The sequence below is a fragment of the Atractosteus spatula genome, chromosome 9, assembly GCF_055471065.1.
Source record: "Atractosteus spatula isolate fAtrSpa1 chromosome 9, fAtrSpa1.hap1, whole genome shotgun sequence".
Lineage (NCBI taxonomy): Eukaryota > Metazoa > Chordata > Actinopteri > Semionotiformes > Lepisosteidae > Atractosteus > Atractosteus spatula.
In genome coordinates this window covers 19,396,148-19,423,796 of record NC_142714.1, presented here as the reverse complement: position 1 = coordinate 19,423,796, position 27,649 = coordinate 19,396,148, and the positions used below count along the sequence as shown (strand labels likewise).

The 27,649-nt window shown below is 36.2% G+C and overlaps 1 protein-coding gene across 5 annotated transcripts; it reads right to left on the bottom strand.

The window, feature by feature from the left end:
- asb2a.1 (ankyrin repeat and SOCS box containing 2a, tandem duplicate 1) lies at positions 1 to 27,649 on the bottom strand. Of its 5 annotated transcripts, XM_088925209.1 has the most exons (13): positions 27,496 to 27,636; positions 26,476 to 26,678; positions 22,761 to 23,067; positions 20,547 to 20,609; positions 17,119 to 17,253; positions 13,274 to 13,440; positions 10,875 to 11,030; positions 9,693 to 9,938; positions 8,555 to 8,726; positions 6,955 to 7,008; positions 3,857 to 4,415; positions 3,311 to 3,464; positions 1 to 2,801 (listed from the first exon to the last, which is right to left on the bottom strand). In XM_088925209.1, the coding sequence occupies exons 2-13, from the start codon at positions 26,660 to 26,662 to the stop codon at positions 2,659 to 2,661; spliced, it is 2,343 nt and encodes a 780-aa protein (XP_088781335.1). In that variant the 5' UTR covers positions 26,663 to 26,678; positions 27,496 to 27,636; the 3' UTR covers positions 1 to 2,658. The 5 variants fall into 5 exon arrangements, with proteins under 5 accessions (XP_088781335.1, XP_088781330.1, XP_088781333.1 ...); XM_088925204.1 differs by lacking the exon at positions 26,476 to 26,678 and having other exon boundaries at positions 2,167 to 2,801; XM_088925207.1 differs by lacking the exons at positions 20,547 to 20,609; positions 26,476 to 26,678 and having other exon boundaries at positions 2,167 to 2,801; positions 27,496 to 27,649.

Sequence of the window (27,649 nt, the reverse complement as noted above, 5' to 3'; positions counted from 1 at the left end):
GATGGTAATTAGATTTATTTTTCTTAGAAAGAAACAAATAGCAAAATTGCAATAGTAAGGTCAGCTCTAACTAGACACTAATCCTCAACACACAGCTACTTAAAACAGAATTCATCACTACTATCAGGGATTAGAGATAATCAATACAGTGAAGCCAGAGATTGAATTCGTTCTTTAAGAAACAGCAACAATATTACATTTTGCTCGAGGTGCAACCTTAAGCATTTTTTACAATACATTTGCAACCAAAAGCTTATAAAAATCAAAAACTACAATCTCTTAAAATTGCCTGGTAAATTGAAGAACAAAATAAAATATTGAAAATATCCCATAGTTCCTCCAATATATATATATACTGTATAGATACTGTAATCTGACAAATTTGTACTTTTGAAAAGAGCAAAAAAGGACAAAAATATTGTGGAACTACAAAGTAAAAAACCTTAAATTACAGACTATCAAAGTATTATACAGTATTTACTAAAAATACACATCTACAGTATCTTAAGGCATATATAAAGAAAACAAAAAATGTTGTTTCTTACTATATGAATCCACAATTTGTCTATCACCTGCTTCTGACCGAAACACCTATAATGTTTATTTTTAATAGACTTTCACCATCTAACTTTGAGGAGGCAAAATCTCATTTAACCATTACTATTTGCACAGTACCTAGAACCACTGACAAAAACAATTTTCAAGTCTGACTCAGTGCATTTCAATTTTTTCGGCACTTTCTTCACTGGAAATACCAAACTGACATCTTTAACTTAAAAAAGGTTACCTCTAATTAATGATCACAACACTTGAAAAAGTTCCATTAAAATCTGTTAAGTCAGAGCAAAATTGCATGGGTAGTACAGCAATTCCACCCCTAAGTATTTTATTTGACTTCAAGTAAATATTGTTAATAAAGCTATTAATAAGAGTTTTATCATCCGCTTTTCTTTAAGTATACTGTACATTAACAAACAGCATGAATTGCCAAGTTAAAGGTGTACCTAAGTACTGAATGTAATGTAAACCTTAAAATTGCTTTGCAGATGGAACATATCTTGACCCTGTATTGCCATCCTTCTTTCTGTCTATATTACAATAATATATTATATCAATATCACAACAAGAATTTTCCACATCAAAGAATTTTTCATGCTAAAGGTCATATGTAGTGATTTATTTCATAAGCTCACCAAATTGCATTTAGATTTTTAAGTTTTCAAACCCTCCCAATTTCAAAACCCACAAGACATTATTTTAAGCATTTAATTAATATCCTTAAACAAGTCTAAATGATGCTTTCATAAGATTGTAGATAGCCTTTTGTCTAAATACAGTATGTACAGGGCAATTTCCTCTTTGCCGTTTTGTCCCTCCAGTCCAACCAAAATTACTCTAACATTCTACCACTTCCTAAGCAATACTTCAACTGATATTCAGTAAAACCACATTTTCTCATCAAAGTACATAGTCATAACTTTCTCTTTCCATTTTCCTTATACCACTACATCATTCATAATCAATTTTTGTAAATATTTGAAGCATACAAAATGGCTGACACATAAAACCTTGTAACCAGTAATTCTTGGTGCGACCAATCTGCTATAGTAGTAAAAGGCTTAATTAAATACATAGATATAGCAACTATTTCCCACTGATAGGTGGAATCACCATTTGTTTTTTTAAAGGAATATGCATTTCAGGCTCCATATATTTGCCCCATATACTGCATATGCAACCTGAATTTGTAGTGCATGCAATCTAATGTTTTTTTTTCTTCAAGGCTTTAAATAAATCTTTGCTACGAAGGCAAATGAATAACTCTACAAAAGTCACACAGCAGAGTACAAATCTCACAAAAGTCGTCAAAATGTTGAGAAAAGTATATAGAGTGAGTGATTTTAAAATCGTTTCTTAAGTCTACTGTCAATTAAACCTCAACTGTGAGTACTTAAAGTTCACGTTCCAAAAAATAAAGCAAAATACAATAAAAGAAAAATCAAAATAAAGCAAAATTATGTATGGATGCTGGGGTGATTTTTAAAGATAACTCTCAACCAGTTCTAAACAGAATATTATCACTTTCTGTTTTCAGTACACAAACAAAATATTCTGAAGAAATGTAGAGAGAAAAGATAATTTGACAAAATCAAATACCAATTCTGGCATCTTTAAATGTATCTGTTTAATAAATTTCCACTTTGTGAAAAGCATAGACTTTTTTGCTGCAGTTATTGCTTGACACAAAACTGGTTAACGGTCTACCAAAACCTCTAGAAATAAATAGTACTACATTTATAATAAAAAGTATTGCATTTTTGCCCTTCAGCATTTTTCACATTTTAGGTTAAAAAGTAAAAAAAAACTGAATGTTTTTTTTAAACAGCTTAATCAAATGATTTAAGAACTGACTACTTAGTTTATTTAGAAATATCCATTTATGAATTTGTATTGGAACTGAGAAATTTCTAAGACAAAACATAATAGTAAAAACACAGCAATTTGAACTTTTTGCTCCATAAAACTATATTACAAATTTTAATACAAAAGACAAAAGTAAAAAAAAAAACATACTACTGTACATGTTCACTGTTATTGGAAAAAAGCTGTATATTCTTTCCTAATTCAACTTCTTTTGGCAAACGAATAATGGAATCACTATTCTGATGTGGAGTAGTCATGATCCAGGTATCGGATGATTCTGGCAGGAGCTGGCAGGGTGTTCAGGTATTTCAAACGCTCTTTTCCTATTAGCTCACGGATCTTGAGTCTACAGAGATGCATAAGGGGCCGAGGAGGCTCTGAAACAACACCCAGCCAAAAGTTACAAACTGTGTCCTGACAACAAACAAGTGAATTTCTGACATTGCATTCTTTGCACAGGGCCATTTTACATTAGCTGCAAATATCATAAAATTGTTAGAGCATTAAATAATCAAATCTGGTACTGCAGTTCTTTCTTACTTCTTTTGTACAATGTTAACCATTTTTTTAATTTAAAGCCATCTGGAGTTTGGAACAGCAAGGGTAGTCCCCCTGATTCATTTCTGTACAGCACCATACCTCTGACCATACACCCTTAATGTCTCTTGCTGTTGAACTACTGTCATTCCTGAACTACTGTACATTCCTGATAATTTCCGTAAATTAAAATTGTTGGAAACAATGAGTTCCAAGTAGGGTATTTTTAATCTTAGGATTGAAAGCAAAAACAAGACAAGGCCAGGCAGCTACTGATCTAGCTATACTGAATTCTGTATGCCCTCAAAAACCCATCTGATTCATGGGCATCATGCAGTACAGTACTTACTGGACTTCTCTTTGATGACTGCCCAGTCTTCATAGCTGTCCAGATGCTCAAGAAGCTTGGAGCACAGTTTCACATGGCCCACATAATCGAGAAGGACATCAATGATGGGCCCTGCCCAACGGCATATTGATGGTATAGAGATCATCTCACAGAACTGAGAGAGAGACGGTTCAGAAAAATGAATCCATTAGTGAAATCATAATAAAGAAAAGGAAAAGTAGAAGAACAAAATGTTCTACAATTAATCAAGAAACAATTATCCAGTCTTCATCCTGACACTGAAAGCACATACAGTGCCCTGCAAAATTACTTAACACCTTGTCTGTTTTCACATTCTTTCCATTATCTCGGTCAGGATTGCTCATTTGAAAAAAGCAAGGATCTGTATTTGAGTGACCTTCAGCTCCAGGGGCAATCAATTAATTAAGGATCAATGAAGTAGTTCAATCGATGGCTGAACCAGGGTTCCTGTAATAGAATTCTTCACGAAAAACCAAGCTGCCTATCCATGATATACAGTATCACAAACAAGAGCACACATTTTACCTGCACCATTCTTGGAGGCACATGAGGGAGTCGAAAGTCATCTCGAGGGGTTGTTGGGAGATCTGGATGAGGGTCACATCCAAACTCACATTTGAAGCACGCCTCTGCATCACAGCCACGGTCCAGCAGGAACTTGAGTAGCGTGAGGTACTTCATGCAGAACATTATGGTAGCGGGAAAGCTGGTTGGGTGGGTGGGGATATAGGCGTCAATGTTGGCTCCATGTTGCAGAAGGAGCTTAATGGTCGTGATGCAACCCTGGCGGATGGCCACCAGCAGGGGGTTGAGGATGTCAATGTTGGGGTTGGCACCAGCTTCCAACAGCATCTGGGTAGCATTGATGTTGTTGTTGCTGACTGCAAAATAGAGGGGAGTACTGCGGCGGTCTTCATACAGCCGAGAGCGGTCGTTGGACAGGGTGGTGTTAACATCAAATCCAGACTCTATCAGTAACTCCAGGACCTCGTCGTGGTTTCTCTCAGCGGCCAAGTGGAGAGGGCTGATGCCACTGCGTTTGATCCGGCACTTGCTGGTGACCGGAATCAGCAGGGAGACGATCCTAGATGGACACAGGACTGAAGTTACTGAATACTAGTGATGCATTCAACTATGGGGCATGTCAACGACAAACTACAGCATTCCTAGACTAGGAGCGTAAACATCCTTTGCTGTAGCTAGAAGCTGCAAAGCAAAAAATATTTGAAACATGGGGAATTTCAAATATGAAATATGTAGGCTATTTCACAAATAACAATAATGTTTTTTTTTCATATTTACAGTACAACCAATCTAGAAACCAACAGTCCATTCCTCTTCTTTCTATTCTTACCTGATACAGCACAAGTAGCTTCTAAATCACATTGCCTCATTTAATCTCTTAACATACCACACTGGAGTAGGGTTTAGTTTTTAATTCCTCTTATAAACCATTTACAGCCTTAGGCCAACTAGATGATTATTATGCTTTTCTAGGGGCTTTTGTAAGCAATTTTGAGCCAACTAAGCTTGTAAATCGTTATTGAATGCTAGTCCTCAATAATAATGTATTAGAACAAAATTGTGTTTTATTGTATGTATAGTAATATCAAACATGAAGAGATCTATATACTGCCATGTTTTACAGCAAACATTCAGATCAACTTCAATAATTATCAATCCAACAGGATACCCATAAGCAATGGTTATTTATTTCTACAATTAAGAGGATAGATGTTTGCATTTAGGCATTTTGCAACACTGGTTCCAGGAAATCTTTATGTCTTCTTTTTTTGTTTCAACTGAGCACTTCCTTCAGTTAATTGAAAACTGTTCTATACTATTTTCTTTCCAATTTTTCTTTTAACTGTTTATCACACAGTGCTTTGTATTAAAAAACACCCTGCTTGAGGTACAGTACGTATTTGCTAAGCACCTTGGCAGAAGAAGCATTTAAGGTTGTTTTCATCTTGTGTAATAATCTGCCAACCCTATAGAACTATTATATATACTGTAAGTCAATAAGAGTAGTTGTCTAGATGGATATTTTACAAAGTGTCTTAAGAAGTAATTATTAACCATTTCAACCATCTTAATTTCAGCTTCTGAGTTACACAATATCCCAATATCTCCCAGCAATATAACATCACCTTTATTATATACAGTACGGAACCTTCCTGACCTCATCATACAGTATACTAACAAATATTCACAGTTCTACCTGGGCTAATTTGCTTAAAGTCCAAACACAATCACTGAAAAATCTACCAACATAGAGGGTTGACAAACCTGGCCCTTGAAGGATCAATACTAATTTTTGTCACCATTTATTGTGCTAAGAGCCAAAACAGCTTAACAGTGCCACATTAGCCATACAGCTGAAACAATAAACTGCATTTAGCCAAAGCCATTAAGAGATCAGTTGGAGCACAAATCAGAAAACATTAGGATGAGACAACTACAATGTGGTTTTACTCCATCAGGTAAGACAAATTCCCATTCTCAATGACAATCTAGAGACCCATTAAACGGCAGGACATTTACTAGTGCAATTTGAGTAAAGTGCGCTGCCCATAGGTATGACCGCACTGTAATATCCTGGATATGAATTGACAGGTCCACAGCCCTTCCCACATGACAGAAATTCTTTTCATTGCAATCTTCGGGTTAACTAGTCCAATCAGCATCTTGGATTTCTAAGCTGTTTAAGACTATATTATTGTCAGTAGGGGGAGTAAATCATACTGTTAACAAACTAATAGGAAAAACATTTTAAAAGGGGGAATGTTTAGAACAGTGATTTACGGAAGAGGATGTGAATGTGAAGACCTTGATTTTAAATTCATGCTATTTATGAGGAAGGTTACACACCAGAGGGGCAAGTCAGAAATATCATGCTTTACACCACTTTGTGATTTAATGACGTCAGCTAGCAAATATTTAATGAAAAATCTGTTGTTCACTATCAATAAAAAACCCAATAAAAAAGTTGAGACTAAAGAACATCTCTTTAATTGGTATCTTACTTCCATAGCCACCTTGAGCAATATGATATGATCAGGCATCTGACAGTAAATGATGGATGAGATGAGGCTAGAGAACCCGGGAAAACAAGTTGCAAATGAAGCAGTCCATAAAATGGAACTTACCGTTAACATATTAACAGCCTCCAGAATATAGTAAGACTTAATAAATAATCCATTGTGTTTTCCATTTACAAACAGGAAAATTGCAACGATTTGGCAATTTTGGTGAAACTATTTTTGAAACCACTGCCTCTCAAACAAACCAATACTTTCAAGTGCAACAAAATCCCTTTGTGGGTTTCAATTGAAAACAATAAAATGTGTCATTTTAATTTAATTTGCTTCTGTTTCAATGGGTACTGTACATGGCACCCAGCAGGACCTGTATTAGTTCTGATTAGTACTGAGGTCTTTCAACTGATCTTAACACTAGATTCTAGAAACAGACACAAACGTCCAAAATTGTCATATAAAGAAAAAGCAGGCATAGCTTCTGTAATGTTAACATCTGGTTCCCAAGCACAACAAAGATGGTTAAATAAGCATTTCCATGTGATTCTTCTGTGACAACCTTTAGCATTGACCACAGTAACTTACTTAACTGCTTGTTCATTATTGTAGGGGAAGGGTTCAAAGGCAATCAGCTTTTTTCTGCAAACAATGCAAGACAACGACAAACTCACCACCTTTTAAAACTTGAAATCTCAAAAGTTCACTTTCTTGCCTTGATGGAATATGATGGAATATATTCAAATACTAACAGAAAAGCATCACTGTATGTATTTAGACACAACATCATTTTAATCTATTTCAATGTACTTACATTAGCTGATTATTACAACATATACTGTATTCTTACATGATTCTTTTTTCATGGGTGTTATAGAATAAAAGGGATTTGGACTGTGAATGGAACATAAAGTGAGACTTGGGTTGACTCAGCATAAACTCTGGACTCTGGTGATGAAAATAGCACATTTCTACAAATAAAAGGTTAGCACTGAACCCACAGGAGCGTTATGGTTGAAACCAAGGTTGTACAAAAGGTAATTCAGATCTTAAACGAGTTATAGAAGAAATGTGAACAGCTCAAGATTTAAGATGATGCACACTAAGGACAAGAACTAATCTGATCTAAACTAAACTCATCTTCGGCCCATCTGCCAACTGCAAATTCTGAATCCAATACTTGGTAGCTGCCTTTCAATTGGTTAGATGGTGCACCATTAAGTATTGATTTTGGGACTATGTAAATGACAAGAATGCAATTAGTCTAGGCTCAGCTGCTCTTAATTTAGAAATGTTTTTTAAATTTTTAATCATGGAAGAAATCATCTTTAGGTAGCCTAATGACACAATCTTTTAAATGAAAAAAATGAAAATAAGAGACTAAAAAATAAAAAAGATAGTGTTACTGTTACTTTTACATTACTATACATATAATATAATGTAAAATGAAAAACAAAACAATAAACATTTATTTTAAATTATGTTCTGCTTTTTGAAATACCAAATCAAAACAGAATTGCTCTATAATTTCTTTTCATCCCTACATAAAAAAGGTTACAAATGAGAGGCTATTTGTCCAATATAGCCTGTTTGATAGTTAGTCTTTAATTGATCAAAGGATCTCATCCAGATGTTTTTTGAAAGAAACCAAGCAGTTTCTATAGTAATATGGGATAAGATGATGGAGTTTATTTTGCAGGAACTCAGGAACATGAGAACGTTTTCAAACATAACAAGGTCATACAGCCACCTTCCTTGTTAAGCTAAGTGATCTGAGAGTCTCTTCCAGCCATTTCTTTGAAAGAAGCGATGGTTTCAGCTTCAACAACAGAGCTGAGAATCTCATTTCTAGACTACCTTTTACATTTTGTCTCAAGGAATATGTCCAGTGCTCAGTTTTAAATGCTCAACTGAAAAATAATACTTCTTACAATTACTCTGACACATTGCCATTTCCTTTAAAAAGCATCTACATGAATTCCTATCACATACTGTATATATTATAGACAAAAAATAGTGTAAAAAATGTTTATGCACTGTTAAAAATAACTGAAGTCAAAAATATAGAATCCATTATCATTTTGAAATAGTCTCACAATTTCTATACTGGTAATTATGTGTTGGCTATTAATTTAATCAGCAGGGAGGTTATCAGAAAATTATGCAGTATCTCATTTGACATCCTTACCCATCATGTCCACGCTGAGAAGCAATGTGAAGAGGGAGCAAACCATCCTTCGAAGGCTTGTTAGCGTCCGCATTGTAAGAGAGCAGAAGCTCTACCACTTCCGTGTGTCCATTCTTACTTGCCTCATACAAAGCTGTGGCCTTGTCACTGGCCTGGCTGTTGACATCGGCACCTAAAACAATGCACACAGCTACTGGATACAGAAGGTCACTGCCTCTCTGATCTTAACAAGTCACCTCTTGAATCTAAATCAACTAAAATAATTTGTAAAAGTCACATGAAATGTGAAAGTAAGGCCAGGGGTGCCCCACTGCACTCTTTGGAGGTTGAAGCTTTTTGTAGTTTTTATAATAAGAATAAGAATTTATAGAACCAAGATTTTATTAGACAGCATCTCAAGGTTCCTTTCAATAACACAAAGTTAAAGCAAAACATAAGAAACTCAGCAATATTCACAATGTAATACAATTAAATGAACCTCATTGTATAACACTTATGTTTTTCATTTTATTTTCCTTTATAGTATACTGCATATGCACTCAAATTGGAATAGCCAACCTTATCATTTTGTTTTGTCTCACATCAATGGCTCCTGTGGGAGAGTAAGGAAAGGCAGAAAAGCTCCTTCAACCCCAGCAGACCTAAAGTCATTCATATTGTAACAAGCTGCCACTGTGACAGTGCCTGACAGGAGAGTGTTTCTCTGCTGTCACTGCAATCCCGCCAGCGCCAGGAAGTGAATGTTTCTCTGCGAACTGAGAGCACTGTGGCTGATTAATGCCTTCCCTTCCCTCAGCAGCATTAAGCATGAGGAATTCATACTGTATGTTGGCTAGTGAGATAACCTAGGTTTAAAAGGGCAGTGTAGCTGGATTGTAGAGCTCAACCATGTACTCAGACATAGTACCTTCACAGTTTAGACCCACCTGGGCACCCTACCCAAAACCGTTTCTAAATAACACAATAAATAGCATAAACTATACTGCACTGATCCCTGTAATGTGATCCCTTAAAGTAATGTCCTTTCTTAGTGTGGGTTAGCAGTATGGCCTAGACAGATTGCTCACAGTATAAATATAACAACATGCAACACAGCACAAGTACAGCTAAGAAAGGTAATGTTTCTGCGTTCACCCACCACAATTGATCAGGTAGCGCACCGCTGCCACCTGCCCACTTTGTGCTGCCACAAAGAGCGGGGTGATGCCGTATATGTTGGTGGCCTCAATGTTGGCGCCGGCCTGTACCAGGAGGTCAATGATGGCCAGGTTGTTTCTGCACACAGCCTCATGCAGGACAGTCCAGCCCTGGTTACACCGGTGGTTAACACTGGCACCAAACTTGAGCAACAGATTTACGATATCCGCGTTCTGCCGCTCGCAAGCTGAGGAGAGACAGGTGTATCACTGTTAAGACACTACAGACACAGGCCACTTGGTAACCGATCCCAGTCACCTTAAGAGCTAGCTGTTGAAGATTTGCAGGCTAAGGTTTAATCATGATGTAATATTCAATCATCAGCTTTAAATTACTACATCTTATTGAGGTGCTATGCACATTCTGATTTGTCAAATATACTGTATATTTTTTAGTTTAAAAAATAATATACTTGTAAAATGTAAAGTTTTATCTCCTGGATTATAAACGGTAGCATTCAGAATGAATGTCCATGCAGACATAATGAAAGTATGTTGTGAGGTGTCTTCTGCAATTTTAACAATCTATAAATGCATTTATAAATGTTCATATAATAAAATAATCTTAAAAATATATTCATTTATATATTTCAGCTAAACAAACGTTCGACATATAAGTACATTTAAAGTTTTTTAAACAACACGTTCCTAACTTTTCAGTTTCCATTCAAATTAAGAAAAGGCCTTAAACACAAAACTGAAATTAATTATGTCCAAGAACTAGGCTGGAGAAAAGAGTAGAGAGCCACAAGGACAACTACTGATAACCAATGCAATGCTCATTTATTGCATTTTTAATGTCTCTCAGTATTTTCTGATTCCAATGATTATCATTAAATCAATCATTAGAAAAGAGATTTACACAAAATGTGCATCATGGGCCTGGTGCACAAAAATCAAGGGCGAACAAGCAATTTAGATTACAAATTGTAAAGTGAACTAAATTGAATAGTTGCATTTCACAATTTCTGTACACTGCTTGTACTGTAGATTTTAGTTTTCAACGATTAAAATAGTATTTAGAAGAGCAAACACCTGCTCCGCAAAGATTTTGGGGTTCTTGAATATATCCAGAAGGGCACATCACTCTTTCCTGGAGCCAAAGGTATTGCTAGTTGCATTACCTTTGTAAAGAGGAGTATCTCTAGACTTGTTGGCAATGTCCGTCTCTGCTCCATTTTCAAGCAGGAACTGGACACACTCCAAATGTTCCTTTGATGCTGCCAGTAAGAGGGCCGTCTGTTCTGCCAGTGTGCGCTGGTCAATTATGCCTGGATAAGCTGTGGAGCACAGTATACATTTTCAAAAGGGGGAACAGCATCATATTAGGCTTTCAAAATATGAAATAATATACTGTATGCTGGGTCATCCAAGCTCGCTCAAATCCCTACATTAAGCAAGCCAGTTTAAAAACATCTCAGCCTACTTTTTAAGAATTCAAACACGTGCACCACCCATACTTGTGTTCCTTGTGTCTGTTAAATGAGAATCCTAAGCACAACCTAGACATTCAATAAGGTTGAATGGTGCCAGTTTGATTAAATCAAGAGCTTGGTGTTTTACCTACAGTAGGTATGTTATAAAATACAGCTTTACAAAAAAATGGACAAGGTTTGACAAAAATAATATTTTTTTATACTGCAATCTATTAATTTGCATTTCTTTATTAAAACACTTTAATATAAGTAATTAATTTGTCAAGCAAAGAATGGATATTTCCTATTTACAAACAGCACTTTAGTAAAATAAACGTTCTGTACCTTAACTTTTAATGATGCACCTATTTCCTAATGATAATATTGGAGGTTGTGATCTGTCTGTAGAAATTGCTAGTGCTCACTCTAGTCTGGAACAAGCTACCCAAAGATGCTGACTTCCCCCTGACTTCTTTCAAGAAATGAAAAAAATGTGATGAGATCATTGGTTTAATTTGCTCCAAGCAACCAAAGAACTAAACGTACTAAACATCTACTGCTCAGTTTTTTACTTTTATTTTTTTTTAATTTGTCGCATTTGCTGATGCCAGAGCACATGCTGTATAACTCACCTATTGCTAAAGCAACACCAGTGTCAATATAATCGATAATAAAAGGCTCATTCTCACATAGGAAGCCTCAGTCTGGGATTAGCATCATGCATTGGCCCACTGTAGTGCCAATGTATAGATCAATATCAACCACAGTTGAACAGCACAGCACATTTGGTGACTGCTTCACAGTTATGTTATGAAGTAACATTGCTGTGGTCTATGTGTATGATTGTGTGTGATCTAATGGAGGATGGACACACATTTACAGTACATGTGGGTAACAGCACTTAAATCCACCATGTGAGCCACTTAATCCATTCCTTCAGAGCCTTTTTTGTCAGAATCCTACTGTACTGTAACACGTTTCTAATTATAACATCTCTAAGTCAAAAATATTTTTGCAAGTGATGAAATAGAAAACAAAACATCTACAATTAACATAATCCTCATCTAGCTAATTAACGTTCTGAAGGGTTTAAATGTATATCCTTTACATTAGGTAGACTTTTTGAGATTCAGCTATTTTCTGTTAACTGTATGGTCTGCCAGAGTTAACACACCAAGATACCAGCAGCAACTTTGGCAGATTGTTACTATTTTAAACTTACTCTGTGGCTTTTCTAACATTTACTCATTAATTTATTTTGCTTTTCCTCTCATACCCTATGAATATATTTTGGCTTCAATGTACTGGGTTGTAAAGCACTTAAAAACTGACTACCACAATTTTAATTACCAGATGTAAAAAAAAATCTTTCAAACTAAATCCATCTACAGTATGCTGTAGATCTTCTTTTCCTCATGAGGGTCCTGATACATTTCAGTATGACTTATTTATACAGGTAGGCCATAACATTGGGAGTAAATACTTCAGAATTAAATCATAGATTGAGATGATATTACTTCAGAAAATGACCTATTAGAAAAGCAAATACAGTTTAATAACTGTAATCTCATACATAACATTCAACATGTTATTAATCTGGTTCATAACTCACTGTTCCACAAAGTCTGCATTCAGTCTGCAGACCCACACAGACTGAAATAGACCCTAAAGTAGTGAATTATTTTCATAGAATTTTGCTCTAATTGCTAATTGCTCACCATTTTATAACGGAAGCAATGTGTAAAAGTACAAAGCCACAACAAACAAAACACAATTGTGATGAGTGGAAATGAAACGTATTGCAGGGTGTTTTTTCAGAAAATTATTATTTGTTTGCCTTTATTTACATTTTATTTAAAAAAGGACTGGTCTTGAATGCTTTCACAAAAGTCACAAAATGTATTGTGTAAATGTTATGTAGGAGTATGCATTTCATTTCTCAATATTCTGATGTAAATGGTATAATATCACAGTTTACAAATGTCCCACCCGCATCTGGTTTTGAATGGAGCAGCTCAGTGAGCTGGCGTGGAACTCTAGTGAGGATTCCCTTACTCAGGTCCCCAGATCTCCCTAGGTTTAAACCCTCACCCAGCTTTTTAACCAACCTTTCAGCAAAACTTTTATGCATTCCAACTGGCCATAGAATGCTGCATCATGCAGTGGCATCCAGCCATCCTTATTGGGTTCAGCCAGGTTTTTTCCAGATTTTATCATTGATTTCAGTGTGTCTGCTGATCCATTTTTGATTGCTGTGACAACAGGGTCTGGCTCTCTGAAAGAGAAAGTTTACACCAATGGAAGGTGGATAACGTCATTGTAATCAAGGATATTCTGCATGTAAATAATAATACTACCTATAATAATTACACCTTGAATTATACTGCATTTTAAGCACAGTAGGGGCAATACTCTCTGTGAAAGCAGCAGCAGTTTAATTGTTTCAGCAGCTTAATACCAGGCATATAGAACAGTCTAGAAACCATATTGCTAAAATGTCCTGAAAGGAATTCAAGAAAGAGCAAAGAGAAGCATTTCTGATTTTACTGCTCCTATATATCACATGCATACAAATCAAAGATGCAAATATCTTCAATGTTGCATGAATTAGACAGCATAATAACTACAAAATACTGAGAAGTATTGACAAAGTGTTTGAACCCCACCCTGCCACCAAATGTCACACAACACAATCCTGTGTGGGCAGTGTTGGCCACAACACGTGTTGATCAAAGTGTTAGTGAAAGGGTCTCACACTGGCAAGTCAACAGTTACTGTAGGTTAGAAAATGGCTTTGCCCATCTATTTGCAATTGTGTGTCCCAGCCGGGACCATAACAACCACAATAAACAAAAACCAAGTTTGCTCAATATTCCTAAAGCTCTCCTATTTAAATGACTATTACTGACCAACTAAACATTTCCCAGCATCCTTTTATATGCCTTCGGGCAATACCATTATCAATGGAATAACATGAATCATAAAACAGTCAAACATCAAACATACATTAACGATCTATAATTTTAAATGCTTAATAATAGACCATAACCACGCCCTCAGTGCAAAACCAACATATTTCAAATCATTCATAACTATACAAATATTATGTGTCACTTCACCCCCCTCCTCTGTTTGCATTGGTAAATTCCCATTGCCATCTCCACAGGCATATAAGAGGTCTACTAAAGGCTCAGGTCCTTTTCGTTCTTGGGGCTCTATAGAAGGAAGTCAGGTGCTAGGCCTGAAAATAGTTTCTTCACTCATAAACCTGCTAAAACAACTTGCAAATCAATACACAATAAAGTGCTGCCTTTCCTCTATACCTGCAGGAAGGTATTTATCTTAACCCAGTATCCTTACACTGCCTCTCTCTCTCCAACTTTTGTGTGTGCACCCTTAGCTTGAGAAAACATGGGTACGTAACTGTGTAAACCAGCCAAACCACCACACGGTTTGCCATCTAAAGCTTCCTAATAATAAAGGAAGCAATAGCTAAATTAGTGAGAATTCACTTTTGTTGCACAGTGACAGAAGAACAATTAGGAGGTCTTTTTTTACACAATGAGATGGTCTCTGGGGGGGAGAACAAACTACCCACTCTGCACCATCAGATTATTAAACAGGTGACCTCTAACAAGCAAGATGCTTCAAATCCCCTTTCAATTTAAACTTTTTTATGTTCTTACAAAATGCATAAATATCTTTAACAATTATCTTCTACACATAATGGAATTTGATGTGGAAGTTTATGATGAAAACTGCAATTTTGTGAATTATCCAATAACGTATCATGATATAGAGTAGCATGAATCTTTCCAATGTAGTCTCAGAAATTATTGTATTTTTCATAATTATTTTAAGTGCCTTTAAGGGACTAAAAGGGCAACATTTCCTTTCAAACTGTTTCCACTTTCAGCATCTACTACCTACTTCTTCTCCATACAAGTTTGAAATGACGCGCAGACATTTTTTCTTTGTGGCTGAAATGACCAATTTTGAGTTTGTTCTTGTAATCATTTTTACGTCTTTCTGGTGGGAAATGGAAGTTTTCTTTCAGTTCTTAAACTATTTAAATGTTATGCTGGATTGTAAACTTAAAAGCCCAAAGAATAAATCAACTTCAGTGGAAGCTTTGCTCTTAATATCTGATCATTCAAAAACAAAAAAATAACTGTAGTGCAGTGTTCCGTGTCCTATTTTTCAGAGAAAATCCAAACTGCTTACAAAACCTACAACCAGTGGGAGATTATGGCATTTCTCTTTTCCTTGCATATGTGCAAAAATAGCTACAAATTCCAATAATGTCCTTTCTATCAGCCATGACTGCTGCTTTCTCTCAGATCTTGGGTCCTAGTTTGTCTTCGATGTGAAGTTTACACGATCTCCCCATGTTTTCCACCCACTTCCAAAATATATGCTATGTTAATTCATACTGTATCTCTAAATTTTGTGTTTTTGTGTGTTCAGCAATGGACTCATGTCCTGTCCACAGTATAGTGCCACCTTCCTGTGCAGGTTTAAAATCCTGGGCTCTGGGCTTATATACCAGCTTTAGGTAGTGGAATTATTATTGTTTATTAACAGAAGTCACAGAAATGAAAGAATGCACAGGAAGTGAAGAAAAGTAAGAGTTTTTTTCCTATCAAGATTCAGAACATCAAAAAACAAAGTTAAATTTGGTCAGATCTGTGTATTTGTGTTAACTCACATATTACAGTATATACATACCTGTATACAGTATCTGTACGATGGTATTACACAGGGAAATCATTTTTAATTTGATCCAATTTCATTACAAATTACCTGACTATATACTGTACTAAATATAAGCAAATATTTTTTGTAACATCCATAAATTTTCTCACCACTTCATCCCATTCAGGGGCACGGGGAGCAAAAGCCTGATCCAGCAAGCAACAGGCAAGACTGGTTACACCCTTGACAGGACACCAGTGCATTGCAGGGCACACACAGACACGCTCACACCAGGCCCGATTTTCTCAGAAGCCAATTAACTTACCCATTCTGTATGTCTTTGCACGGAGCACCCAGAGGAAACCCATGTGAACTCATGGAGAACATGCAAACTCCACACAGATAGCAATTCCAGGTTTGGAATTGAACCCAGGACACCAGTGCTGGGAGGCAGCAAAACACTGTGACACCCATTTCTTTGAAACATTTACATTGAATATCGAACCATTACAAGACAACAGGAAATGTCTCATTGCTTCAGTGGTAGTTGTATAATATAACCTAGCTTTGCAGATTGACTGGACATGCACTATATTTGTTAGTCACCAAAAGGTTTGCCACACATTTTCCCATACAATATTTTAGTGCAGTTACTGTGCCAGATCTGTTGGTTCCGTACAAACTGTAAGCTTATATCTGATTTACAAAATATATGTACTATATACAATGTTACAGTAAAAAGAGGGGACACTGAATTACATTTATATTGAACTGGAATATTGCTTTGACGGTAGCAGTGGTTTATATGTGTTTTCCACAAAAGAGGATTACACAATCGTATACACAAGTATGTTAAACTTGTGATTGTATTATACATTGCACATACAATACATTATTTGTGGGGAAAATGTACTGTACATGTTTGGGAGATTAAAAAATGCCTTCATGATTTGAATATGTTCTCTTTTTCTAAACCATTTCATTCAGCGTTACTTAGTGCCCATATAAAAGTAATAATACATGCAATTCGGAGTAAGAGTTAAGCAATCCCCGCACTCCCCTAACCCCCAAGCCATCTCAATAAAAAAAATATAAAATATAAAAAAATATAAAACGGACTTTCTCATAAGATACTGCCTAATGTTTTCCATTCAAAATTAATATCGTTGTGTGCCACACGTACACCTATATCATTATATTTAGCACCATACTGTATATTGCAGAGGAACAATGCGGGTTAACAGACAAAGACACTTACTCGACTTGAGGGGTGACAACTAGACTCCCATCGTATCTTCGCCAGGCGATGCATCGCTTTCCGTTGCCAGTGACAAAAGAATAGCTTTGGGTTGCAATACCCCTCTCAGATTCTGAGGGATTGCAACTCGAGTTGCTAGAACGAAAGAGAGAGAAATACTTCGAGTAACTAAACCGAGTCATTATTTGAGCACGCCGCCGGCTGGTTCTAAATCAGAGTTGAACAGAGGCTCTTGCAGAATGAGAACAGATGGAAAAAGAGCAGGGCTCAGCTGTGTTGTTGGCGATTATTTTCGGATCTTATTGACATGTGGAGGATTGAGATGACCATATTTGACAATGCAATCAAAACAGCCTAAACGGAGCAGAGATAATACAACAGCGCATGGTATTAAGATAACTAAGTGTTCATTTCGGACATAACTAAATAGCACGACCCACGTACAACATGTACTGTAGTAGCTATTTGAAATCCTAATTTATATTTCGCGATGTGTTTAAATAAATCGGTATATCACAATTCACTGCTAATGTTTTTGGTAGAAAACTTTAATTGGTTCTGAGTGACTCTTTTCATGTTGTCAATTGTTTGGGTATTCTGTGTAATGTAACATAATCTGCAGTACCAGACTGAGCAAATAAAGGAATAAACACTTCCTAGGAATCCAATTTTCGTCATTTTCAGTTTCACTTCGTGGTTCATGTATTTCAATCACGTTATTATCTCCAGGAAATCAGCAGTAAAAATAATTAAAATTCTTTTAACAGAGAAGAACATACAGTAATACAAAAAAATAAACTTTTATTTGTAATAAAACACATACTGTAGCTATACCTAATTGCGTCTATTCATGCTTACAAGTACTGGATGTCAAAATTAAACCCTGGTAAATCTAAATAATGCGAACCAGGAAAAAAGAAAAAAACATAGAGGATCTAAAAAAGGAATCAAATTTAAGGACTTTCATCATTTCGTTTGAGGCTAATCGTTATCTAATCAACTAATGGTCAATGGTAGAAATGGTAAGTTTTAACTAAAAATGACGAAAATGAACCCTAACACAAAAAGGTTGCTCAAGAGAGTCACAGAAACATGACACTTAAAAATATTTGTTAAATAAAATATCATGCAATATCATTGCATTCTCCATCGTGCAATATTCCAAGTATGGGAAAATATTTGAAGACTTTAACAATGTGAAAATGACAGGAAACATTCAGTATTAGATTGTACTTAAATTAATAAAACCAACAAGCTCCACATGATCTTTGCCATGTCAAACCTCTTAGGCTGAATTAGACAAAACAGTGAGAAGAAAAAAAATGAATATGGGTGTGCTCTGGGAGATCATGATATCTGAGTGGATAAGAATACTTTGATATTACTGTGTAAGAGAATATTTTAGTGAAAAAATATAGCAGTAAAATAACAGCACATTGAGTCAAACAGAAAAAATAATCAGTAACACAAAAGTAGAAAAAAAATAATTTTAGCAACAATGCCTTTGTAAAAGATACCCTAAAAGTGATCCAGTACTGTATATCTAGCAGATCGCAGATCATTATGTAAATAAAGTGCACACCATAGTTTAAACTAAAAGACAAAAACAAAATTAAGTGAACACGAGAGCTATTCATAGAGAGGATCTTGATTTATTTGCAGTATCTTAATCTGTAGCAGGACATTGTATTATATGATTGTTCAATCATTGTTGTTTCTGTGTAAAGAATCATTAGTATTGAACGAATCATTCCCTTCAGGGGTCATGATATCTATCTTTTATTACCAAAGACACTTATTGGATTAATCACTTGGGCTCACTATTCCCTTGTTGACTTAATTAGAATTTGGATCTCTGGTCTTTTCTCCAATTAGAATTAATTTAGAGAGGATTCTTCAGTATTAATATTCTTAACATCATTACTTTATTAACCCTTTACAATTTCTTGTATTAGGAATTTGTCTTTTCACATACCCCAGCTTGCTCTCCATGAGACACACAGACAGAGAGAGAGCCTGGGGTCAGAGTGCAGGGTCAGCCATTGTACAGTACCCCTGGAGTAGTTGGGGTTAAGGGCCTTGCTCAGGGGCCTAACACAGTAGGATTCCTCTGCCGGCTGCGGGATTTGAACCAACAACCTTCCAGCCACAGACGCAGATCCTTAGCCACAGAGCCACCGCTCCACCCGTATGTATGTGTGATTTTCTTTTTTTTTTGTATTGTTATTAGATATGGTTTTTAGGGTTTTCATTTTTTTATTTTTGGTAAGAATTAAATTAATATTAATCTTAAGTCAATAGAATCATGAATATTTACTTAAGATTTAGTTACCTAGAAATGTGTTTTGGAATGTTTTCAAGACAAAAGCTTTGTTACCAGGATGCCACGTTTCCTGATTGGTGTCTGCCTAGCAAAAAAGTAGTCAGATGAAGAACAGTAAACATTTGCAGTATTTTGTGAAAGTTTATTTTTATGTTATAGGGTGTGTTCCTATTTTTTTTCTATCCCATTCGACCTGGTTATCTTTTTGGAACTTGATATTCTTTTTAATGCAAGTTTTCAATAGTTGGAATAATTGTCACATGTACTGTACTTGCATGCTTGGGTAAAACAATAACAAAAATGTATCACTCAATGCATGTAAAAATAAAGTATATAGAATCTGGATATTAAATATTCTGGTGTCATTTTGATCTATGTAATATTTTATGACTGAGTGTGATATACTTGAATAAGTTTTATGGTTGCATCAGCACTAAATCACGTTGTTAGTGAAAAAAGTGATTGATCACTGGCCGTGAGCTTATTTAATTTGTTGAATGTAAAGCGTGGAGAAAATCAAGAATAAAAGATCCAGTATGTCCTGGTTAAAGGTCAAAACCTTCCTCCCTTCCGTATGTTGGAGGCTGGCTTAAGTCAGTGCACTGGGAGATGCTCACACAAGCACTTTTTGCCTTGCAATACAATACAAGCAAACAGTCTGTCAGTGACAGGCCACAGCCTGGGAGACCTGATGTCACAGGTCCTCACTGAGATCAATGTTTGAGTCTAATTGTGATAGTCTGCCTAGGGATATCTAGTTGCAGTAGAACTCCACCTGTAGTTATTGGTGACAACCTGAGAGGTACATTAAGTCCTGGGATCTCACTTGTTGTCTTTATAGAACCATGCATGTCCTCATGCTGCTCGTGTAACACAGTGACTTTCTTGCGGGATTAGAATGTGACAGTAATGCCATGGGTGCCCTCCCCATCTTGAGCCCCATTGAGCATTTGCAGAATGAGCTTTGATGACAAATGCTTCTTGAGCTCAGAAACCAGTGTACAGACTCATGCGTATCCAGGCTCTGTGAGAGAAATGGGACACAATCCCACAAGACAGCACCTGCAACCTGGTGCCAGTCATGCATCTCAAATGTACAGTACACCTTGTATTGCTTCCAATGGTGGTCACACATTTCTTGCCTGTCACCTTCATTGTAGATCCAATGCTGTTAATGACAAATGTTGGTCAGAATAATGATTTTTATTTTTTATGTAAGGTCTGTTAAACAAAGTAATGTCCCTATATTACAGGTGACTCCAACCTCTTGTCACATTATAAGCATACATAGAAGTACGTATGCTTATTCCTTTTCAGTGTAGACTCCTTGGCCAATATTGTCTAGACACCACTTCAATTAATAATCAGACAAGCAACCAGCATGTCCTATGGTGACTTTATGAAGACAGGTGCACACTGACGAGAGCAGACACTGTTACTCTTGTTGTTAGTGTTTCTAAGATGTGATGAGAGAGGCTGTGCAGCTGTCTGTTTGCAGTAAATCGAGCTACTATGAACTAGCACGTGAGGCCCACAAGACCCTCTTCACAAAAAGCTGGGACATAAGAAATACTATGGTTGTATGTTTCACAAGCGTTAAAAAGTTGTCCCCTTGCTGTATTACTATGGAATAAGGCCCATTTTATTCTGCTCGTACATATCCTCCTGATCACCTTTAAAATCTTTTATTCTAATATTAAGTTATCCTATATTGTAAATCCAATAACAAATCAATCAAATATAAATATTGCACAACCACATATAACTCATAAAACAGCCTCTGAAACATGAAAGATAATATGAGGTAGTCCGTCAGTAATCAGTGAGTTGTTTGGTGGCATTATTTGAGTGTTAAAATATTAAAACCTAAAATGGTGGTAGATACATCTTGGTTCAAATAGAAACATTTTTTTTCTTTGCTTAATTGGCGTCATTTTAAATTGCTGCTGTGCTCATTCAAAGCAGGTCCTGTTACCATGTGCAGGAAGTTTTCCTGGAATAAGTTCAGTTTCCAGTGAAGTTTCCTTGGTTAAGTGCCCGACATTTCTCCAGTGCTTACAACTGATAAGATGAGAATAGCATTTACTGTGACACTAGGTGAAAAGCAACAGCTATTTTTAGTTCAGAATGCACTTCACTAAAGTAGACTCTTGGCTGCAGCTCATCATTATCTAAACACTAGTCAAGAAAAAAAAAACTATTAGTGTTCCTGAAACATGAACTGGAACACTGCTTCTTTAACAGGACAATCATCATTACAATATTTATTCATAAATAATAAGGTAAGTACAAGTCTATTAACAAGTGTAAAAATTGAAAGAATAAAAATAATGTAAAATAATTAAACCCATAACAAGCATTGTAATGATGCCAAAAGGTATTAATGGATTACAATGCAAACCTCCGTTTTGATTATAAATGCAATAACTCACATTTTACAGTATATGATAGTTCCCATGATATATGATAAAGTTAATTGTTTTAGATTGTGTTTCTAAGGCTAACACATTAAGCCAATTAAAGTAAATTTCTTCTCATTATGATGCCTTCTATTTCCTATTTAAAAAGGTAATATATGTTGCATTTTTACTTAAAAAATGAATAAGGAGAAATGGACTCTAATATTCTGGACTCTATATTAACCATGTATCATTCCAAGACCACCTTTTAAATCCACACCAATCTCAGCATCTGCTTTTGGTCACACTCCAACTAGTCAAAATATTCTACTATATAAACATTCCCAGCTTTCCACATCCACAACTCCAAATTCCTGAAAATGATACTGTTGTAGGACTGAAAAGTTCCTCTAAATGTTTGCAGAATCCATGCACCTATGGTATGTATCCCCATGTTTTAATTCCCTTCTTATTATTAGATGTTTGAATGATATTAATGCATCATTCCTTTACTTTTACAAAATAAAAGCAAATTAACCTCTGACAGTGGGGATCAAGCCCTTAAATTTCAGATTACATGGGTGATAACCCCAGCCTCAGCTGCTGTGTTTTCTGACAGTACTCAGTACTCAGTACTCGTATATATCAGTTACTGTGTGAACACATCTGGTAGGTTTAACACAACACATAATGAGGAGGGTCAACTAGCATTCAAAATACAGGCCTTGGCAAAAAGTGAAGCACTCCTTCCCTTGCCAGAGCTTGATTTCCCAAAGGAAATTTTGTACATCTTCAATCTCTTTATAAATTGTGATTGGCTTTTAAGCTGAAGTCCTGGTCTAGTCTTAAGTATGGGCACTCATAACTGAACATACAGGAAATGCCAACTGCTCCTATTGGCCATCGGGTCCACCTCTCACCTGGTTGGTGGGTTGGCGGGGGGAGGCACATTCTGGGCCCGGGAAATGCCTACGGCGTGTTGATTATCTTGTCTGTGCCTGTTGGATGATGCTCTTTGCACCCAGGGCTGCTGGTTATTGTTTACCATGTCGGGATTCTTGGCGGGTTCTGGGGCAGAAGCCTGCTGTCCCGATGAACTGGACAGGCTCTGCTCGATGGCCATCTCGATGAGCTCCTCCTCGCTGAGACTGCTGTAAAGGCTGTAGTCTTCATGGCTGAGGGTGGAGCCATGCACACTCTGGGAACTGATCCGCGAAGCCATGAAGGCTGAAATTTCAGAGATGTGTGAAAATTTGAAACCATCACACTGTACCATCACGACTTAAAATTTCTGGTCTAAGTGAAAAGAAATAATACTAATAACCAAAATAAACACAACAAAAATACTTGTATATTTATAAGATACTAGAGACCGTATTTAAATATATACTGATGTTCAATTATGATAGTATTGCACCTGATAAACCACAGATTATTTTCTTTAATATACCGAACTTTTACTTTTATAAAAAAATATAACTGGATGCCACCTGCTTTGCAATCTGCAATGCCAGCAATGCAACCATATGACATTCAGTAATGTTGCCCATAACTTGTAGAGACACTGTAGCTTCCAAAATCCATGATTAATCTTTATACATCACTTTGTCTCCTCCAAACAGTGGAAGGTTTTATCATCAAGATAAATTCGCATTCATGCATACACGAACTAAAACAAAAACTGCAGAGTGTATATCTTTTTAAAACAAAGCATTCACTTTGCACTCAACCATGTTTAAATAAAACATTATCTAGAACAATAAATTCCAAGTAAGAATTAAGATACAAACCTGTAGACACACATGCCCCGTGTACTGCCATATTGAACATTGCAGGCAATTCGCATACAATGTCATCGTTATCCTTTTCAGCTAAGTAGCTGTGCTTGAGCAGCTGCAGCAGTAGTGATGCCTTTTAAGGGCATGTTTCGGTTTCTGCTTTTTTGTTTCTCCACTCTGCTCTAAGTCAGTGATTTATACCTCTTATAAACAGAAATAATGAAGAGGTGTTACGATTGTTTGGCACTACCTCTTGAATTCCATTTTTACTTCTAAACTTTATAGATGAGATTTTTTTGCTACAAAATATATTGTATAAACAAATCTCAGAAGCTAAGCTTTGCTGTTCCTGCCTTTTTCTAGTTTATCATAACTGGCCAATGCTATTAATGGAACTGTTTTATAATGTGGGTTTCAAGAATATTATGAAATCATTAACCAATCAGTTTGATCTCATTGTCTTTAATTTGCATTTTTTCTAATGCTTTGATTTGTTAACCAAAGTCCTAGTCAAGACTTAGTATACAGTACTGTACATTGAATAAGAATTGATATAAGAGCATGAGAGATTGCTAACAAGTGGTGTGAGGCATTTACTGTTATTGCATGTTTAAAAGTTGACCTTTGCTTTGATCCAATCAGGCAGCACTAGTGGCAGAATAATGTGGTTAAAAATGAAACGGACAGCAGGTCAGTCAGCAGGTGTAATATTAGACATGCCCTGGGATGAACTAGCGCTTACCCTGGACTGAATCAGAAACCTGCCAACAACATATCCCAGAAGCCACTTTCTGTTTATCTTTCTGTTGAGGGCTATACCCAAAGGAAACCTGCCAATAAGCACTAAATTTGGAATTTGTAACTGGTCAAATGTTTGATTTAACCTGCTTTCCTAACAAGATAACATAATTTGTCAGCTTATAATGCTATGAGGTTATTGGCACACATGAGTTCCATTAACATGAAATTCAAACACATTAACAGTGATAAATAAAAAGAACAGCACTCTGGGCTGGTATTAATATTAAAGGGCCTCCAGTGTAGGACAATGATTGACATTAATTGAAGCAGAGTAATGATACAATGAAAATGATAATTGTGTGACTGTCTCTATGAAAACATAAGAAAGTAGAATTTCTGTAATGTTTTTTCTTTCTCTTCTTTGTATCTATCTTTTTTGTATCTCTGTTATTTTCAGCACACCACAAAAATTCCTAATTAATAATCAAAAATAAAGTTGACTTTAACTTTGATTTCCATAGACAAAACCAGAATATTCCATTCTAGAATGGGTTTTTCTATGAGAACTAAAATACTTGAGCATATATCAGAATATATTTACTACAAAATTGTGATGTGTGAAAAAATAGACTACTCACAGAACTCAATATGAAAGTATCAGTGCACATAGTTTATTTTATAAATGATGTTAATAAGTTAGACACTTACAGCTTTCAATAAGAAGAGCCTGGAGTTAGGTAAGGTCTGTTTTGAACACTCATGAAATCTCAGGTGTGGGATTTTTCAAGGAGACATTGTTTTCTTATTCTCTCATTTAACTGGGCTTGGTCAGAACTGATTTTTGTCAGGCCGACTGTGACTATTTCGCTGAGACTAGGAAGTGTGCAGACTATTGTCTGAACCATCTCCTTTAGATGGATACTATTCAAGCTTTCCATCTTTAGTGCAGAACAACTTGAAAACTCGAGGTTGTCAGCACCTTTTCCAAGACATTGGTATGTTCTCCATGGATAGATTTGGATAGATCTGCAAAACTATTAGGTGTGTAATCTACTCTAAGATCTATTTACCACAAATACCAAGGAAAACTTTCAAAAACCACCAACTCCTACAGATGTGTTAGTGTGGAAGAGAACTTTACAGTTGTTGTCGTGAAGCAAGGGCTGACAAGCAAAATGGCAGACTCTGCCTCACTCTGAAGACTCTGTCATTAACGGTCTCACCCTTCCCACCCTCAGCTACAGCTTTGCAGTTTTGGACCCACAGAATGCCAGCCTATGAGCTGAGGAACTAGAAGGGTCCTTATCAAGTACCATTGCACACTATCAGAAGGCCAAATAAATAGACCTTCCTGGTTGCAAGGTATGAAGGGGATCATTAGACTTGAATTCTTCTGTAAACAAATGATATGTGAAATCACATATCATTTGTATCATGTTTATCAAGACGATGCAGGATGACTTAATTAAATCCCAGAGCTCACAATGTTATCAAAAGGTCACATTGCTTCCATGAAGAAGCAGTCTGCTTCCAAAACCCTCTCCTTCTCAGCAACAACTACGACAAGACAGAAGTGAAGAAGGCACATGTCCATCAATGAGAGATACATTGGTATTGGAAGTGCCTCATGGCAAGAATCCTAAAGCTAAAGGTTTACTACTAATCCATACATATTGTATCTCGCCTAGAACCGGCTGATAGAGGCTGAAGGCTGAGACAGAGAACACCATCCTAGCCACTAATGCTTTAGGGGGTTTAATTATGAGAAAAAAATGTGCTAAAATGGAATGTAGAGGTCCACTGCCAGCACTGAAATGGTCACATCCCACCTGAAATGATCTGCCATCTATTGAATGCCTGTCTTGAACACACCTCCAAAAGTTACAAAAGGATACACAACCAGGTACATAAATACTGTATGTCCACTGGTATTTCCACAATAAAACTTGATCTGGCCTAGACCACGAAACATGGTATGAAACCAAAACCCACAATGGTGAATTCCTCCATGAAGGTATAAGGACAAGCTGCATTTATAGAACACACCATTGAATGTAACTGACTGTTCCCTGTATAGGCCAAAGCTCACTATCAATGTCAGAAAGAATAAGAATACCCTTCTCATAGCACGAATATCTGTAGTCATCTTCAGGCAAAAAAGAGAGAAGTGTGGAAGGTGCTGGGAACTCAAAAGGTGAAATTGAGGAAAGTATTGTTGTCATCCAGTGAGATCTTAAAGATGACTGGTAGAAGCTGCATTTGCCTTCTGTGTGTTGACATCCTCCAATGTGTGGTGAAGGCATACCTTGTACTGTACAGCTGTGTAAGATGAAATTACATCAGAATGACAAAGCACATTTTTGGAAACATTTTAGGAATGTACGACCGGTGTCCCAATATCACCTATTAACTACACGTAAACAGTGACCTACTGCATTCCATTTGCACTACTCACAGTTTGTTTACAAGAACTGTTTAATACATGTATTTAGATGCATCTGTTGTTGCACTTAGCTTTACCGTAATGGGTTTTACAAACACTCCAGTTTAAAATTGAAAAGTGATTACAAAACTGCTAGATTGTGGTTTAAGAATACCATCCCCAAAAAAGTCTCTGCGATTTCATATTACATTCATTATGTAGAATGCATTTGGAAATACATTTGAGTGTGTTTAAAAGACAAAAATGATTAACACGTGTTTTGTTTAGAAATTCTGGCGCATGTTTTTATAGATCAAGCTTTTAATCGCCTATTTAAACAGCAAGCCTTGAAGCGATATTAAAGTTACATAACTAATTCTATGGAACTAATTCATGTATGCAACTATACTTTGAGAAATAGCGCTCTTATTTAGGAAAATATTACATCGCCCATAAAGACAACTTTGCAGCAGGTGAATCCTGTTGACTGTTTTTCCTTGTCTGCCAATGAAAGCTGATACTTTTACATAAATAACATTACTGCATTACATGTTATCTATGCAAATGTATGCTTCGTCTGAACTTGTCATTACAGCTGCAGTCAGCAGTAAAAAGAAAATAAAACAACTGAACATTCGAAGTAAATTCTTGTGAAAGGGTGACTGAGTTTTGTGTGAAAACCACAAAGTCTTAAAAACCGCAGAAGTCACCTACCTTTGCTCTGTTATCCAGTGAAAGAATTTTTAGACTTCTGTAGTTTTCACAGATGATTTCTTTTCACACTTTTATTATAAGCTTAGTGTCATATCCCTGTCGGTGTTTCTCTGCTCTGGGATGTTTTCTGCTCTGCTGCAACTAGACACTCTAC